The 19765-nt window shown below is 40.2% G+C and overlaps 1 protein-coding gene across 4 annotated transcripts in view; it reads left to right on the forward strand.

Annotated features, from left to right (window-relative positions):
• Positions 1-18994, forward strand: part of Trpc6 (transient receptor potential cation channel subfamily C member 6) — a 112818-nt gene extending 93824 nt beyond the window's left edge. For all 4 annotated transcript variants that reach the window (XM_076575638.1, XM_006983776.3, XM_076575641.1 and 1 more), the window contains 8 exons: positions 534-767; positions 3501-3765; positions 4938-5133; positions 6140-6343; positions 7886-7960; positions 16083-16163; positions 17762-17837; positions 18673-18994. In XM_076575638.1, coding sequence (XP_076431753.1) covers positions 534-767; positions 3501-3765; positions 4938-5133; positions 6140-6343; positions 7886-7960; positions 16083-16163; positions 17762-17837; positions 18673-18824 — 1283 coding nt within the window. In that variant the 3' untranslated portion in view covers positions 18825-18994. The remainder of the gene's footprint in view (positions 1-533; positions 768-3500; positions 3766-4937; positions 5134-6139; positions 6344-7885; positions 7961-16082; positions 16164-17761; positions 17838-18672) is intronic.
• Positions 18995-19765: the final 771 nt, after the last annotated feature.

The raw sequence follows: 19765 nt of genomic DNA on the forward strand, positions 1-19765 counted from the left end.
AGAAGTCCTATGTGTTCCTCAGTCTTTGTCTAGAGGGGCATACAGTAGGAAAAGTGGAGGTGGTTTTCAGAAGACAGTAGACGAGGCTCATGGTCAAGGAAGGTTCTGTGGTTGGATGTCGGCAGGTAGTTCCCATGATCTGTAACCCACAACAATTTATAAGATATCATATAAAATATCTGTATAATTTCATTGTGAAAGTGTGAGCACTTCCATTTTAAGTATGTAGATATGTTGTGCTTAGGATATTCAAAAGAACATCTTAAGTATTTTTCCGTGATTAGAAATAAAAGATCAATGTGGTGTTTTTTCACTTGAGATTCTTGATTAATTTCATTTGATTGCTTCCAGGAAACATGGTGATATAGTTGGACTGGGTTTCTGGGGGTGGGGAAATTGTGACTGGAGAGGAAGGTAGGGGAAACTTACAGAGCTGTGAATATCAGGTGAGACCTTTCCAATTGTATTGTCTTCATGGAAGAGCTAAAGTTAGAATGAAATTGAGCTGACATATTAATCCTTTACTGATGCAGGCATGATATGGGCTGAATGTAAAGAAATTTGGACTCAAGGCCCCAAAGAGTACTTATTTGAGTTATGGAATATGCTTGATTTTGGGATGCTGGCAATCTTTGCAGCATCATTCATTGCGAGATTCATGGCGTTCTGGCATGCATCCAAAGCTCAGAGCATCATTGATGCAAATGACACTTTGAAGGACTTGACAAAAGTCACACTGGGAGACAACGTCAAGTACTACAATCTGGGTGAGTCTATGTTACTGTGTAAATTACTGAAGGTAAAATATTTTCTTGTAAAAGAGAAGTAAGCAGTAGTAGCTTTTTTCCCCCAGTTCACACAAAATCGTTTGTTGATGGCATCTGTATTTGAAGAATAACATCACCTGAAGGTTCATGGTTTCTGCCTCTACATTTGGTTTATCTTCTGCATGGAAACCTTTATTAATGGTATTCATCTCCCATTCCTTCTTAAATCAACTGGATAGCTATCAAATCCATTGAGAATCCCTGTACCATATCTTATAATTATGTATTTTTCTGTTGTCTTTTTCTTTTTACTGAGTCTTTGTGTGTGTTTCCCATATAAGACTGAGTACCCAAAGAGTCCAGAAGAAGTTGTTAGATCCACTGAAGCTGGAGTTACAGGTGACTGTGAGCTTTTCAACATGGGTTGCTGGAAACTGAGCTTGAGTCCTTTATAAGAGCAGCAATCACTCTCAACTACTGAGCCCTCTCTACAGTTGCCTATTTTTCCTTGTCTATTAAGAGAGTTCACATGAGACAGAGATCCAAAAAATGCCAGTATAGGATATCTGTATTCTGCCCATCATGTCTTCCATATCATGAAGAATTCCCTTCTTTCTAAAGCCTTCAATAAAAGCTCCTACTCTGGCTGCACTTCTGTCTGTAATGATGTAAAGAAAGCAGAGACCATATTGTGCATCCCTATCTACTTCTGTAAAGTTAGCTCTTTTGCCTTTAAAGCTCACTGTGTGTTTGCCTAGTGCACAGAGCTGAACAAGCTCCATTTGGGCTTCTGTAAGAGGAGCTCTGAGTAGTGACCATGGGTTAAATATGGCCTCTTCCTGCAGGCTTTGTCTGAGCATTTGACAGGATCACATGTTGATGGCAGAAGTTCATCGGACATTTCTTTAATTGAACATATTCATCAGCTGTGAAATGTTAAACTAGAAAGAGAAAAGTTCACATGTGAACTATGCATACATGATGAAATGATACTTGGCTTTAAATAAGAAAGGAGATGATTATTGTAAAAGCATAATGAATATCATGCTACATGAAATAAAACTGGCATGGAAAAATCTCATGAACTCACTTACATGTATCTCACATAAGCAAAGCATAATGGTGGTAAGCAGGAATGGAGACGTGTGGGCCGGAGAGAAGAACATGCTGCTGTACTCAGACATAAGCTACAAATGCTGATGTTCTGCCATGCAACATGGTGGCTGTAGTTAACCAGTGTACCACACATGGGAAAATTGCTGAGACAGTAAATTTTAAATGTTTTTACCACAGAGAAAAAGTATGTGATGAGGTGATTTATATATTAACTATATTAATTTAATCAGCATGACATGTCAACATACATGACATTGAACTCACATACACATGAGTTTTAAAAGTTTATTTTTGAATGATTTTTTTCTTTTAAGACATATAAACTGTGTCAAAGCAAAATAATTTTTGAAGTCTCTAGGAGACTTCAACTCTAAACCCGATAAAAGGGCAGATGTCATACATCAGAGCTAGGTGGATCCCTGAACTGGATTCTCCAAATTTGTAAGAATTATCATCCAGTTTTCAGCTAGCAGTGGACCAGGGTAGCATTCTCAATGAGGGGTAGAATGGTGATGACTGTAAATGGTTGATCTTGAAGGATGCTTCTGTGGGGACCAGAGAAGTTTTACAAGAAAGAGGGCAATGCCAACCCCATGATCAAAGTCAACATGGTTACTATCCCAGGTTAACAAATGATGAGCTATTTATTTCCCCAGGGGAAAACTGACTAAGGAAAGGAAATAAATTTCAATATTCACCCAAGTAAAATAATCTCTCCCATAGAAAAGGCTTGGGGAAAATAAATCTATTAATGTTTAACTGACATCTTTGTGGGCTTAATGTCTATATCACTGAAGTCTCATTTTCATTATGGATTTTAGTATTTATTTCAATCCTAGGTTTTTATTTAAGGAGTTTCAAAATATACTCAAAGACATCTATTTAAAGACACTACTCAAAACACTATAAAAAGAAACCACATTCATAAGTTTTGTGTTATCCTTTCCTAATTCCACTTCTCTGAAAATAACCAAATGCAAATTTGTAATCATATTTTCCTCATTCTTACACACTGTTTTGCATTTTTCTTCATAATGGTTTCTTAAGTGGTTTTTGATGGCTTAATGTAATGATGCCAGAAGAAATTATTAATGAATTGTAGAAAAATTTGTGGCAAAAATAGACTTGTTTTACTGACCAATAACCATATTTCTAGTAGGTTTAAATAATAAGAAATATATAAGCATCAAATGACATTATTTTGTGGTTATAGTTCAAGATTGAACAATAAATGATATAACTTAGTAAGTGCCAGATGTTTCTGAGCACTGTCTGTATGTGAACTTATTGAATTTTCAAAGGCAGCTGAGAGCCATGGGAGCAGGGAGAGAGGAGTGAACCTAAGAGGGGTTAATGATTAAGTTCTTTCAGTTGGAGATACATAGCTATCAATAGGGACAGTTGCTCAACACGTCTTCCATGGGTTTGCCAGATTAAGAATTGTACCCTGTGGAGAATTCATAGCAAACCATCTCAGTCAGATTGGAAGATATGGCAGGCACTTGATAAGTTCGTCAGAATGGAGACTTTCACTTGAGCATACATTTATTATTATCAGAAAAGAATTTACAAAGAATAAGCAACCCATAGGAATTATTTGTCTCTGATTTTTTCTAGCCAGGATAAAGTGGGACCCTTCTGATCCTCAAATCATCTCTGAAGGTCTTTATGCAATTGCTGTGGTCTTAAGTTTCTCCAGAATAGCTTACATTTTACCAGCAAACGAAAGCTTCGGACCACTGCAGATTTCACTTGGAAGAACAGTAAAAGATATCTTCAAATTCATGGTCATATTCATCATGGTGTTTGTTGCCTTTATGATTGGAATGTTCAACCTCTACTCCTACTACATTGGTGCAAAACAGAATGAAGCCTTCACAACGTGAGTGGTCCTGGTGTTCTGCTTACAGAATTTGATGATGGCTCAAAGGGAGATTTGTTCAATAGCACTCAGTTCATAGGCCCATGCTTTGATGCAGACACCCTCTCTAAGTCTGTTTTAGCAAGACAGATGTTTTCAGAGTGACTTGTAAGAAGACCAACATACAGAAATCTTCCTAATATAAAATAATGATAACATTTTTTAGAGCTATATTATATGGTAAATCCTCCTACACATACCTTTATTATCGACAGTGCACAAGAAGAAGAAACTAAAGCTCACACAAAGCTAAACAAAGCTAGATGTTGCATAAGTGCTGACATTATTACAAAGTAGCATCCACTGTCCTATTCCTCTTTCATAGGGACTGCTGGGGCACTGGTGTGAGGACAGCTCTTCTCCTAGTTCAGTTAACCAGAACTTATATCACTGGACAGATTATAAGTAGCAACAGTGACAAGATTATGACTTGCATTCAGCACACACACATACAGTTTGAATAAACTGTGCTGGAAGAGATGTCTTAAATGTCTATGGCACATGACAAGTGGCATCTGAAGAGGAACCTACTGTTTTTCATATTCTTCTAAAGTGCATTTTTTTTCAATAGAAAATTAAACCAACTGGTTTAAACCTATGAGCTAAACTCTGGACAAATGATTATGCCTGAAGCATCACAATTCTTCCTAGGACATGCCAAGAATTTTGGTGCCATATTTATATTTATATTGTCATATTTCCTTATATATATCATTATTTTCTATTTATTTTGTGTGAATGGAAGTACAGATGAACAAGAAACTAAAATGACTCTAACAAGTTGTATTTTATTAAGTAATTCACTTAAATTTTCTATTGCCAAATCCACCCGTCATTTAAATACCAACATCTGTCGTCATGAACTTATCCCACAGCCTTTAACGAGCATCTATGCAATGCTAAATCTTAAGCTACACACTCCATATGCTCCATATTACACCTTTGCAATGAGCCTAGAACTGCTGTTTTGCCCATTTTACAGAAAGGAAGTTGAAAATTCAGACAAGAAGATAATTTTCTCATGAATAGCTAATAGTTTATAAGAATATTGAAACCACTCAAAATTATGATGATGTTATTATTATGTATTAACATCTTTTCTTATATTTCTTTTTCTGTTATTTTTTCCCCAGAGTTGAGGAAAGTTTCAAGACACTGTTCTGGGCTATCTTTGGGCTTTCAGAAGTGAAGTCAGTGGTCATCAACTACAATCACAAGTTCATTGAAAACATTGGCTATGTTCTGTATGGTGTCTATAATGTCACAATGGTTATTGTTTTGCTAAATATGTTAATTGCAATGATCAACAGTTCATTCCAGGAAATTGAGGTATGAAATCCATGTGTTCTTATAGTTCATGTCCATGTTTCAAGTATTGTAAGGATCAACTAATCAGTGGAATGAAGTGTACTCTCCATGATTTGTTATTTCTCCACTGTCCATGCTTGCTTGGACAGTATTGGTCTAGGAATGCAGACAGGCTTCACTTTCTTTTAAAGTATTTTAGAGTATTGATGGAGTATGCTGAATCAGCAGAGGATAAGGGATAGCATAGCACTGTCTAATTTATTACTGTTTCTTAAAACCTGAAACACTGTATCAAGATGAAATTTTATTTTTTGTGGTGTTTTGTTGTTCTACTTTTTTTTAGATACAGTCTCATGTAGTTCAGGTTAGCCTGGAGCTTGCTACATAGCAGAGGATGGCCTTGAGCTCTGGATCCTCTAACTTCTACCTTCCAAGTATATATGCTACTACTGTACCTGGTGATGAATTAATGTTTTAGTCAACAATTATTGCTATCAGCCAGCTGTGGTGGCCTAACCCTCTAATCCCAACATTTGTGAGACTGAGGCAGACAGAGCAACATGAATTTCAGACCTGCTTGGACTATACAATAAGACTTTATTTCAAAATAACAGCAACAAAGGAAAAATATTGTTTACAAATAATATAATATCCAAATCTTTTTTGAGTTATATTTAGAATTTATTATTTCTCAAATTGGTGATGACTGTGTAAGTTTGTATTCTAGAAATATTGATTCCAGAAATATCCTAAATGAATGAGTGATTGAATGAAGGATACATTTTCACAGTGTTTTAGAAAGCACACTTGATACCTTGCATAGTATTTATAAACTCATGTGAATTTTGAGGTCAGTAGTCTAGGAAGCCTAGTAAAATCTGAAGTAGACTTCAGAACGAGCGTGTGGAGCCTTCAGGCTTAGGAACCAGGCTATCTACCTCTGGCCATTGCCTCTTCTATCACACAGTGTTTGAAGAACCTGATAATTCCATATTTCTATGCTAAACAATCATGTCTATTTGTACAGGATGATGCTGACGTAGAGTGGAAGTTTGCAAGGGCCAAATTATGGTTTTCCTATTTTGAGGAGGGAAGAACACTTCCAGTCCCTTTCAATCTTGTGCCAAGTCCAAAGTCCCTGCTCTATCTCCTGTTGAAATTTAAGAAATGGATGTCTGACCTGGTCCAGGGTCATAAGAAAGGCTTCCAAGAAGATGCAGAGATGAACAAGGTGATTAGCCTGATCATTTATCACTACAGTCATAATTGTTACCACCATGGTAACCACTGGGCAATAGCCTTTAAAGAAGCTTTCCGTGGATAAGCCATGTCCCTCCATTCTCATCCCTAGTAACTACATATATGGTGCTCCTTGGTCTGGTGACTGTTTGTAAAGGGCACACTGGACATTTCCTATGTGAAAACATGCAAGAGAAATGAATTGTAACTAAATTAATGCATTGTCTGGTGCAGACAATGAAATCGAGAGCATTTGAGGCTTTATTGTGCTGCTGGCGCCCCAAGTTTCTCACTTTGCTGTTAGTGATGTGCCAGCAGTTATCAATAGCTGATAGGAATTTGGCCATCTAACAACATCTGCATTGCAAAGTTCAGGAATGACTGCTCACACACAACGTGGGAGGCCTGTGTCTGCAGCAAGATGCTTGATTGGAAATAATAATCTCAGTAGGCAAGGTGATCTCAAGAAAGGAGTGGTGCTCAGATAGTGGGGTAGGAGGCTTTTAGTATGTTCAGATATATTTCAAACACATATACAATGCTGTGCATACATAGGATTGGAGACATGGGCTGAGTATAGACCAAGGAGGGGTGTTACACTAGCTGCTTCCAGTGGAGGTGGATCAGGATGGGGACATGTATGATAGAATGGAATGTATTCAAATAATTAACAGAGCTGTCAGTTTCTTCTGAAAAGGGAATTTGAAAGGAACAAGAATCTTTTTAGAGCATTCACTTTTTGGTTAGAGATTAAAGGCTTTTTTTTTGTCTCTTCAAAAATGAGAAGAACGGCAATGAGCAAAAGTTATAAATAGTTCAATCTCAGTTTTATGAAAGAACAAATTCATATTGATAAGATCTCCCCAGCAGAGCTGTGGATAATCTTTGGAAGCCGGGTGCCCCTGGAATTGTAGTTAACCAGTAAACTACAAATGTCTGACATTAGAAACCCAAAGCTGTTTCTCTAGCCTGGGTGGGCCATTGGACCGAATGGTTGGAGGATTCTTGAAATGTTAGGACTCTGTCTTTGGATGGAAGGAAAAGGTGTTTACGTTAGTGCTCCCTTTGCACCAATTGTGTAGGACTCTAAGTCAGGGGCAAGCTTCATGGTTTCTCGTTTCCTCTCCAGCAATAGGAATCAAAATTCTGTCTGGGTTGCAGAGATTAAGTAAAATAAATATTAAAAGTACTTTGAAACTTCTAAATGCTTGTGCATAGACATTTGGAGGAAGCAGCATTGATGGCCTTCCTCCAGATGGCTGATATGCAGGAGTCAGTGGGTTAAGTAGAAGACATTTTTCTTTACCCAATGTAATTAAATGTACAGTTGTCGGCTTTGATTAGAATTGTAACCTGAGAAAATTGAGTGTTTGAATAAATGTCCAAGAACTTGCCAAAAGGAAGACTCAAAAAGAATACGTTTCTCTCATTAAAACTTGCTGGGGAATTAGAGCAGGTAGCTTTTGGCATATGAAATGAAGAGTAAAAAAAAAAGCCATGCAACTGGACTCATTTTAATATCTATCTTTAAAAGAGAAATGAAGAAAAGAAATTTGGAATTTTGGGAAGTCATGAAGACCTTTCAAAATTTTCACTTGACAAAAATCAGGTAAGATAACACTTGAAAATAGAAAGCCACACTTAGGTTGCCTATGATCACAGTTGTCTTGTCACAGAAAAAGACCAATGTTTAGAAGCAACATTAAGGGATGGGTAGCAGGTGCTGGAGAGATGGCTCAGTGGTTAAGAGCACAGGCTGCTCTTCCAGAGGACCTGAGTTCAATTCCTAGCACCCACATGATGGCTCACAACCTTCTGTAACTCCCAGGGGATCTGATGCTCTCTTCTGGCCTCCACAGACACTGGGTATGCACAGACACGGATGCAGGCAAAACACTAATGCACATTTTAAAAAGTAAAAAAGAAATAGGTAGCAGATACAGTTATGCTATTAACAACTATTATATCAAAGATTGTAATTGAGAATGCACCTATGTCTGTTTGCACGAATTTGTGGGTCCTGACGGGTAGTGAGAGACAAGGCACCAGGCCGGAGGGTTTGTTAACCATGCAGAGCACACAGCTAGCGATGTCTGTCAGGCATCAAGAAGCTGTTTGCAGAGGTACTGTGAGGATTCAACAGATGTGGCCAGTACAGTTCGTAATGAGATAGGTATCTCGAGATACACCAGCCTCCTAATTTGGAGTCACCAAGTCCTCAGTGATAAGATATTTACTCTCTTCCCTGTCAGTTATAAGTCACAGGGCTTTAAAAGACACCAAAGAGAAACTCGACAAAAGAAGTGAGAAGAGCAGTTTGTCAGGAAAGAACCAAGTTCAGTTGCACATAGTAAAAAGCCCAAATCATGGCGGGCAAAGCAAGGCAGCTGCCTTCCTGTTTCTGCTCTCATTTAACCCGCCCTGAGAGACAGTGTGCAGTGCTTGTTAAGGATGAGTGGCTGGGACCCTCCTGGAGTTTTCTTGTCATGGACACAAGATGACAGCTTTACCTCCTGTCATTACACTCCCTGTTGAGGTATGAAAGAGGAATGTGTACAAAGAAGAATGGCTGGCTAGCTGAATTCCAGAAGTACCTTATAACTTCCTTATTCTGATCGGCCAGAAATGAATTGTGCTGCTACTGCAAGGAAAGCAAAGACCCAGAGGAGGCCACCGAGGTCTGTTTTTAAGTGAATATTTTATGTCCCATAGCAGAACACATGTATACTTATGGTCTGTGTGACCATGATTCCCAGCCTCCCAGCTTTCTTTGCTACCATCTCAGCCACAAGTCTGTCAACCATTTCCCACTTTAACCAGAACCTAAAGGACAAATCTAGAGTAAGAGGACATGGGCCAGCAGCCCTGCTCTCATTAGTAATCTCACTGGGAAGAATTTTCATGGAACAGGATCCCAAGCAGGAAGGATGGTAGTGGAAGGAGGTGTGTGTGTGTGTGTGTGTGTGTGTGTGTGTGTGTGTGTGTGTGTGTGTGTGTGTGTGTGTGTATGTGTGTGTGTGTGTGTGTGACACACCCAGGAACCCAGAAGGCCTGCTGCAACTTGGGGCTTTAGTTGCAGCAATGGGGGCTGGGAGTGAAATAGCAGCAGGTGCAGTAAAATAACCTGTAGTCCCCAAGGCAGCCACCCTTAAGGATTGTGGGGAATTGGCAGTCTTGCTATTCAAGTTGTTGTTTCTGTTGCCACTGAGACAGCAGGCATTTTAAAATAGTATAGATAGGGAGTCATGGAGTGAAATAAATAATAAGAGATCTACAAGGTCCATTTTCTCCATGGAGAAGCTGGTGTGTTGGCTGGGGAAGTGGAGGGACTCTCATTTCCTTCAGCTATGCTTGCTCTCCAACTTGTTTTTGCTCAGACTGAGGTAGTTCAGCGTGTGCGTGCATGCGTGTGCATGTGCGTGTGCGTGTGCGTGTGCGTGTGTGTGTGTGTGTGTGTGTGTGTGTGTGTGTGTTGTTTACATTTTAAGGAATTACAGGAAAAACAAAGGAAGAATGTGGCACAGACAGTATGTGGCTCACAACTCCAAAGTATTTAGTATCTGTTCACAGCAGAAGCTTCCTGCTCCTCAGCTTGTGGGGAGGTTATGACAAGAACACTTTGAAGACACAGAGCGTATTGGATATTTTGTAAGGCATTCCTCATAACCGTAGGAGGGATGCTTACAAACACTACCTTGACAGTGCCTTCCTTGTTTTTAGAATGTAGACATCAAACACGCTGCCATCCCAGAGTGTTTGCAACATCAAATCAGTCCGTGCAGATAAAGTGCTTACGACAATATCTGAGGCAGAGTAGAATACAGAGCTACTTAATTATCATTGCAAGAATGGGAAGAACAAACACAGGCACACAGTTACAGTCACATGGGGAAACGAAAATGGGATTCAGCCTAAAAGTCCTAGAGAAAGGGTACAAACAGAAAATGAAGGGAGTCCAGCTGAGTAATGTAAGTGGGTGTATCTGGAAAAAAATAATTGGAAATAAGTGAATTATCAAGTGGAAAAACAGTAATGATAATGGAAAATCATCATGCCATTTGGAAGCCAGCATACATTAATTGAGAAATGACACCAGCATTAGCATATGTTGGGTATGCTTGACAGTACACACACACACACACACACACACACACACACACACACACACACACACACACACATTCATCACCATTATATTGATTTTCCCATTACATTCCAGCTAAGAATTTGCAAAAATTGCATAAGCTACTACACTCTCAAATATGTAGTAAGGCATGTGATGTGAAGTTGTTTTGTTACTTCTGTGTTAGTACCTGCCTCTCATTTTCCTTGGTAAATCATACTGGTCATGGCATCATAACCAATACCCGGGTCAAGAAGAGGGTGTGAATGTCTAGGCAGCATAGGCCGTGTCTTAGTTGATGCAGTTGTGGAGTTTGGGGTGAGATGTTGATTCTGATGTCAGTTTAACAGCTGGAAAACCTTTTCATGAGGTCGTATACTATGGCAGCCACAGAGATGTGGCGTTCACATCTTTCTTCAAGACAGAGTCTGGTCATCTTGGGGTCACCCGGCAGCTTCTAGCTGTAGAATCTTTGAGATCTTGTCACTCCCTTGCTGTGACTGTGCCCTTTAGGTCCTAAGTGCTTCTGTCCCACAGTGACCCCCACCCCATGAAGTCAAGACACTGGAGTTGGGCTCGACTCCATGGGGCTGGCTACTCTTCTAGACAATCTTCATGCCTTTCCTGCCTTCACAGGCCAGCCAACCCTCAGTGTTGAGGGGAGCAGTGTATGGAGGGAAAAGTGAGAGAGGGTAATGAGGGATACAATGAGCAGAGCACATGATATACACATGTAAGGGTCATATATAGAACCCATTATTTGTATGTGACAGGTTCATACATGCAATTATGGATATATCTCAATCTTCTAGTGCAGTCTTTGACGCTTGCATCCCAGATGCTCAAAAAACACAAATGTCCATTTTCCTACCACGTGAACATCTGGTTTCAAATGATTTTACTTAAAAAAATAGTTTTAAATTATCCTGTTTATCTTGAAAATAACCTTTTCCCAGTGTTGCTGAAGGAGGCTCCTCTGGGAACACGCCATTCTGTGGGTACAGATTCAAACTCCATGGTTCAGGCTGCATTACCCCACAGCTTGGCTTGGGTGTTTTCATGAAGTTGGCCTCTAGGATGGCAGTTTGTGTTTCATCCAAGGCCTCTTCTGACTGCTTGAAGATGGCAGTGTTTAATTAGCTATGGAAATGCTGTCTTCTCGTTTGCTGCAGGCATACCATACAATCCACAGGGTGAGCCAAGTAAAATTTCTTCTTAGTACTCACTGAGCAGGCCTTCTCATATTCTGTCACATCCTTTATTTCAAATGTTTCCTGGCTTCGATGGAGGCTAGTGTTAGCTTTTCAGACATACAGTGCAAAAGAAGAGTGTAGTTGAAAACCAGTCTCTGCCATTCACCATTACACAAATAAACCTGCTAATGCAGAGTGATGTCTTGAATGCCTGCTCTGCTCCTGTTTCAGCACAGGTCACTATCAGGTTGTTTATATCACAGTGGGTTTTATGCCTTTTGGGTAGTTTGCTCTGCCCTGGGTTCAGTGAGGAGATATATATATATATATATATATATATATATATATATATATATATATATATATATATATGTGTGTGTGTGTGTGTGTGTGTGTGTGTGTGTGTGTGTGTGTGTGTGTGTGTGTTTGCAAAGCACTGGTTATACATCCAGGAATTATGGTTTTAGCCACTACTTAGGGTAGGAGCTACTTAAAATGAAATCATCCAAAGAAGCAAGCAGGTAAAATGCTGACCCATCTTTCTACATGATCTTGTGAGGATTCTCATGTGATTTCCTTTATACATTAAAATATGACAGAGGGTCCTGGAAATGTGTGTACTCACTAAGCTCTGGGGAAGCTGAGTGTGGTGGCTCATGTCTCTAATCCCAGTGCTCAGGTTGCAGTGACAGAAAGATTGCTACTCAAGGCCCACCTTGTCTACATAGTGAGTCCTAAGCCACCCAGGGCTATGTAGTAAGAACGTGTCTAAAAGAAAAGACTTTAAGACATCATTGGGGAGGGGAGCCACATTATACAATTTTCTAAATGACTTAGTCATAGGCTTGGACACATCAATCAAAAGCAATGTTTGGCAGAGTGTCCCCAGTGTATATGAACTAGATCAGGATCATCTATGAACAGACTTCAAACCATATAGTAGATATGCATGCCTGTCTACAATAATAACAGATATTGGCAATACCTATCATTCCAAGCTGGAAAATCCATACAGCTTTTCTTTTGCAAGATTATTTTCTCTATTCTGTACCCGAAGTTGCTGAGCTCTGAGAGGTGAAGTACTTTATCTAAATTTCAGCCTTAGACAAGTGACAGTTGAAATCCAAGTCCACAGCCACTTAGTTCTAAAGCAGGGGGCTTCCCAACAGTGCACACTATGGTCCACCTCACATCTGCATTTTGTGAGGCCTGAGTACATCGCCTCCACTGTCTTATTTCCTTGTGTTTTCCCAGGGTCCTGCAATTTAGTCCTTACAAAAATAAGACAGACTTCCAAAATTATCTGTAAGTTCAGGAAGACAGGAACTTACTTTCTTCTCTACATTAATCATAAACATTTTATTTAATGTTTCTCATGCATATTTTGTGGTCTGTAGGTTAAAATGCTAATATAAAACATGAAATGAGAAAGGAAAGGTATAAAGAATGCAGAAACAGACTTGGGGCAGGTGTAGCTCATGACACAGCATCTACCTAGCATGCACTGCCCCATGAATTTGAGCTCCATCTCTTCCAAAAATGCATAAAATTTAATAATAGGTTGGTTTTTTTTTTAAAGATCAGCCCATGCTTCATTCTGAACTGGAGGGTAAATATTTACAGACAGTAAGAACAAAGCTCACACTCAGTCCTTTGCGCCTCTGCTGTGGCTTCGTCTCTAAATTCAAACATTCTTCAGATTGCCCATTGAATCCCTGGTAGGAGCCGAAGGGCAAACAAGCTGCAGTGCCCTCTCTCTAGACTCTAAGCTGACTGGGAAGCTGGCCATGGAGCCAGATGATAAATGAGGATTTTGTGCCACCAAGTGGTAATAATGCTTCTTTGCACGTTGGGTACATTTCCTCTTACACATTATTTTGTTGCCTTATTCAATTAAAAAACAAATTTGTTGAGTCGTTATATTGGAAAAATAACAATATCATTTTTATGAAATAACATTTCATCCCAAACCTGATATTTCAAAACAGAACTAGCCACAAAATAATTGGTATGAATTAACATCTGCCTGCTTGTGAACCATCAGTCTGCTAGTTGGTTCCTAGTCAGGAACGATTTTGCCATTGATCCCCCCACAAGGATACATTTGATTTGGAGATATCTGGGCTTGCTACACAGGGGTAGGGCCTGCTATCTGCATCTATGGCTTAGGAACTAGGCATGTTGCTAAACACTATACAATACATAGGACACTGCCCACAGTGAAGACTTTTCCAAACCATGATATTGGTCTTGATACTGCTGTGTCCGAAAAAGCAAGGTGTTGTCCACCTGGCATGCATTTGAGAGGAAATGTGGGAATATACCATAGTTTTGGTCTCCCAGGCCTTAAGATCAGCACCTTAGAAAGCCACATCTGCGCTCTTCCACACACAAACCTTCCTTGCACTATTACCATCTCTGTGTAACCTGTCTATGACAGCCTGTAAGACATCTGTTTATTCACTGACACTACTCCTTGTGTTTCCAATACATGTTTACCATGAAGCTAAGCTACCACTACCTGGCTAAGATCTCATATTGGACATGTCCAACTCAACAAAAACTCCACAACCCCAGTACATCCCACTAGTGATGAAAAACACCCATCATTTCATTCTTTACACAAGACAGCAACGTTTGAGCACCTGCTGTATGTCAGTGCTGCCACAGGGGCCCTGAAATAAACTTCTGCCAAGACCAAAAACAACAACAACAAAAACAACCATGCAACCAAGCCAGTGTAAGAATCATGAGCAGTTCTGACAGGTGCTAGGAAGAAAACAAAAGGCCTGGCCAGTTCAGTATTTTTGTTATCATGAGGTGGGCAAGAAAGCTTTCTAAAGAGCTTATGCTTTAAGCTAAAATCTCAATGTTCTGACTGAGCAATTTTGCTAGCACGAGGAAGGAAAGGTTTTAGGGATGGCAAACACAATGGCATTTAATGTGGAGAGCAAGTGAAAGATGACCCATGTGACATTCACAAACTACTAGGTTAAAAGAAAAGATTATCTTTTCAGGTCTACCTTCACAGAGGATTGACATGTCAGAGTATGTATGACCAGAGATACGCGTTCTCAAAGGTTCTAATATGCAGAAGTTTTCACTTTGCTGTCTCATTTCCACCTACTGTTTGCGGTACTGGGATGTTTAAGATAAGAAAGATCATAACCCCAAGTTTGCTAAACTGTAAATAAACCAAAAGCATGAATCATAAGGATTCCTTTTATCTAGGTTCTTCCCTTGGATTATGAGCCTGCCCTCACTGTCCATGCTGTCTAGTAACTTGGGTGGTAGAGAGCTCCCAATGTAACGCTGCTTTCAGAAACGAACTGTACCTTAAAAGCCATTGTGTCCTAAGGCCAGAGATGCTGTGTTGAAACTTCCTGTCATTTCATGACTTCCTAAGTTAGGGAGGGACAGTAGACATCAAGGAGACCACACCCTTCATTATCAAGGGATGCTAGCAAGGCTAAGTGTTCTGCCTAGGGTTCTGTAGCAAATGGGGGAGGGATGGAGAAGCCACGTTAGAACCTGTCTCCAAGTTCCCACCAGGTCTTCTTTTCAATTACCCTTACTGAATATTCTTGCTTAATTTGGTAAATTGTAGCACAGTATCCCAGTGATTTTAAAAGCCAACACGAATTAATACATGGATATTTTGCTGAAATTTTCAAAGGAGATGAAAAGAAGAGGAAGTGCTGCTTTCAAATGGTACACCGTCTCCGTGATGCTCCTCAGCGTCGCTGTGCTCATCTGCCTGCTGGTGGCATTTTGCTGGGCCAGCATGATTTATGCTCCTCTTTCAATATCTGGAGTCTGACACAGTTCCCTTTGGGCAGAAAACCCTGGGCACATGTTTGCTCCAGAGATACATGTGTGGGCATTCTACTTAATGCAGAAGCTTTAGCGAAGAGTACAGATGGGAGGGGACACTGTCCAGATGTCCAAATTGAAATGGTTTAGTAAGAGCTGCCATGGCACCTGACTTCTGTCTGGTCAGGTGCCCTGGTGCCCTGGTGAGACTTGAGGGCAGGTGTGAGTGTGGCAATCAGACAGTGTCTGTCTTCTCACCGGTGACTGGGATACCAGCACTATGAAGTCCCTACACATTTGCTTCTCCATTCACCACTCATCTACCTGTTGCAAGGCTGCAACAAGACTCATAGAACAATGTCATGAGGGCCACCAAGTCTGAGAGGCTCCACACACAATCTCCATCAGCAACAGAGGGGTTCAAGACCCTTGTGAGACCACTTCTTGTTTCTTATAAGCAGAACGTAGCAATTAAGACAAATGGCCCTATCCATACAGATATGCTCATTTGAATACACCAGACTATTAGTGCACCCATATGACTAATCTCTTACACATTGCTTACAATGAGAATTAATGAGGATTTCTGATTCCTTTTGTAGCTGGCACACAAACAGTCAAGCATAAGGAGCTCAGAAGACTTCCATTTAAACAGCTTCAGTAGCCCTCCAAGACAGTACCAGGTAAGCACAAACTCAAGACATGAGGCTAGCTCTTTGCTCAGCTCGGGTTCTCAAGCTCTGCACTTTGTTAAATTAAAATAAAATGTCAGGACATGTTTTAAACTTCAGAAGGATGCATCTACTTAACAACGGCTTATGGTGTAACTATCATGTGCCTGGCACTTTCTAAGTGAGGAATATGTAAGTAGATAATCATACAGCTTAGAGACCAGGTTCTTTTAAAAGGCTAATCTTTCAAAACAATAATGAGGGGCTACAGGAATATCTCAACTTAGGAGTATGCACTGTTCCTACAGAGGACCCAATTTTGGTTCCCAGCACCTCCGCAGCAGCTCACAACTGCCTCAAACTCCAGCTCCATGGCAATTGACCCCTCTTTTGACCTCAAAGGGTACCTACACTCTTGTGTATATACATGCACACATTTACACATACATATACATAATTAAAAGTAAAACTAAATCTTTAAAAATAAAACCAAAGAGCACAATTTACTTCACAGTCTCCTACTGTGAAATAAAGATGGCTTACTTGTGAATGATCTATCTACTGATTGTATATATGTATGCATGTGTACAGTTTTATATATGTTAATATTCTGTAATATTTGTGGCATATCATACAAATGAATTAATAGTAAGGCGTTCTGTACATAGTTCTATAGTGTGTGCTTTCACTCTACAACATACATACCTATGATGTATTCTTTTATAGAAATAAATGATAGTTTACTGAAACAATTCACCATTGATGAACATTTAAGTTTTCCTTTACTGCTTTTGTAAAACTTCTGCCAGGAAGTCTGTGCTCTGCCTTCAAATCATACAAGAGAGACACAAAGTATTTGGTGTTTGCTCTCTGGTATTCCTCTTTTTGAGAATTAACTTTTGAGTCAATAGCCCAAGTAACACTACTGAAAACACACATATCTCTACAACAAACTGTCCTTATGTGAATTTCTTTAACAGAATTGTATTCATCACCTTTTACACACCAAACTATGTCCTTATGTGAATTTCTCCAACAGAACTGTATTAGTCACCTTTTAATTTGTGGTAAGATTTGGTTTCATAATGTAAGAACTTCCTGCACTATTGTGTTTCTTAAATTGCATTTAATATATATTTATAGTTATACATAAACCAAAGAACTAGAGGAACCTTATTACGTTGAAACTGGTGGTTCTTAAAGCAACTGCACAATCAAAAGTGGCTAAAATTCTTGGTAGGGTAGGGGAAATAAACAACTGGGCGCTGTTGAATTCCTTACTTCCTCAAAGAGCTCTGCACAATCTTGGACCTATCTGACAGGAAGTCTGTGCTCTGCCTTCAAATCATACAAGAGGGGCACAAAGTATTTGGTGTTTGCTTTCTGGTATTCCTCTTTTTGAGAATTAACTTTTGAGTCATTAGCCCAAGTAACATGACAGTTGCTTTCGTAAGAAAAATAAAATATGGAGATACATACTCCTCGTGGGCTAAATCTTATCCGAGTTTTGATAGCTATCACTTCTAAAGATGGGTAGACCAGAAGCCTATTCCAAATGAGATGTTTGCATGAACATGCTGCTGAAATGGATTTCTCTTTTTCCTGTCTAGAAAATCATGAAAAGACTCATTAAAAGATATGTATTGCAGGCTCAAATTGATAAGGAGAGTGATGAAGTGAATGAAGGTGAGTTGAACACAAGGACAAAGCTTTCCTGTGTGAGCTGGGGCTGTGTCCTGATGTAGAGGTGAGAAAGCCGCAGGCAGCCATATGGAATTGGCTCTCTCCACCTCTGTTCGCTTTTCCCATTGCTGTGACAGCATGCGTGACAGAACACTTTAGGGACCTTTATTCTGGTCACTGTTTGGGGGTCACCCACCTTGCGGGGGCAGCTTGAGGGGTCGGTCCACCATGCCGGTGAAGGAGTGCGGTGCAGGAAGGGTAGAGCGACGTTCTACTGTGTGTCTGCTGTCAGGAAGCAGACAGAGGCGACTGTCCACGCCCAGCTCACGCTCTCCCTTTTCCTCCGCTGGCACTCTTGCCCAGGGAATGGTGCTGCCCACAGTTTCGATGCCTCTTCCCATGACAGTTACCCCAACCCACAGGTTACTCCCGTACTAGTCCAGATGCCAGTCAGTCTCCAAGGTGATTCTAGACCTTGTCAAGTTGACAGTCGGTGTTAGTCCTCTCCGCAGCCATCAAGGCCACAAAATACCAGGGAACAAGTCCTTTGTCTGCAGATGGTACAGACTTAGATAAAACATCCTTATTATATGGGGTCCTTGGTGAAAGTCCCTGGAAAAGGTGAGGGGCTGCTACCCCAAGTGCAATATTCTCCAAATCACTAAAATTCTGCTGTAATTACTTTTCCTACCTGAGGAAATAGAAACCTACTCTGATTGGGAAGTTATTTCCATTGAAAAGATTCAGAATACAGTCAGGGCTGCCTTTATCCTAGCCTGGAATCACTGCTTTGCTTTCACAGTCATGGTTGACGTCTTTTCTCTCTCCCTCTTCCCAGGGGAACTGAAGGAGATCAAGCAGGACATTTCAAGTCTTCGTTATGAACTCCTAGAAGAAAAATCTCAGAACACAGAAGACCTAGCAGAACTTATTCGAAAACTGGGGGAGAGATTGTCCTTAGAGGCCAAACAGGAGGAAAGTCACAGATAATGTGAAGCCCCCTCAGAAATGCATATTTATTTCTCCACTCGAAGCCATATTATTTTCTGATTTATTTTTTTAAGTGCCAATGATAAACAGTATGTTGAATGATAACTTGGATCATCTAGAGTCCTAATGTCAACATGTTTTGGTGATTAAATTGCACTGTTGAGGCTAAAGATTTCAGACTGTGTTGAGAAGTCCGCTTGGTTCCTTGGAGCTTGTTTTCTGGATAGCTTTCTTGTAGGGTGGGCGTGGGTGAGATGGGGGAGGGAGAGTAACTTGTGTTCCTGTGACATCTTGGGAATGGATCTTAGATGGCAGGGGGCAGGTTTAGGTTGCTGCCTGTGTGGCTCCTCTGACAAAGTAAGTTCAGGCATCTTCTTTCCCTGTTGGGGACTTCCAACCCTGGAATACGGAGGAAAATAATCTATTTAAAGAGCATTGTAGCCATCATCTAGCTACTTAATATAATTGATACTACCTGTTCCAAATGAGTTTAGAGCCCCGTGTGGTGGCAAACACCTGTCACACCAGCACTTGGCAGATAGAGTGAGGTTTAGAATTCAAGGTCAGCCTTGGCTACACAGTGAGATTCCATGGCCTACATGAGACCATGTCTAAAAATCAAAACAAAATAAGCTTATGCCTGTGTTCAATTTTCTGCCTCATCTGTTCAAAACATTATATTTAACAATGAAAACGTGTTTTCTCAGCTAATGCCAGAAACATGACCCAGTTCACTCTCTGTCTCTCTCTGTTTCTATCCCCCCACTCTCTGATTTGTGTGTGTGTGTGTGTGTGTTTGTGCATGTGCATACACTCGTGAACTTGTGTGTGAATTTATGTGTTTGTGCATACACAACACGATTGCCTTCTTTTGTAACTAATGTAAATACTCAAAAGCCCTTTATTATGACTTTTTAAAATTGTAACCAAAAGTTACTATT

This window comes from Peromyscus maniculatus, chromosome 7, assembly GCF_049852395.1.
Source record: "Peromyscus maniculatus bairdii isolate BWxNUB_F1_BW_parent chromosome 7, HU_Pman_BW_mat_3.1, whole genome shotgun sequence".
NCBI classification, from domain to species: Eukaryota; Metazoa; Chordata; class Mammalia; order Rodentia; family Cricetidae; genus Peromyscus; species Peromyscus maniculatus.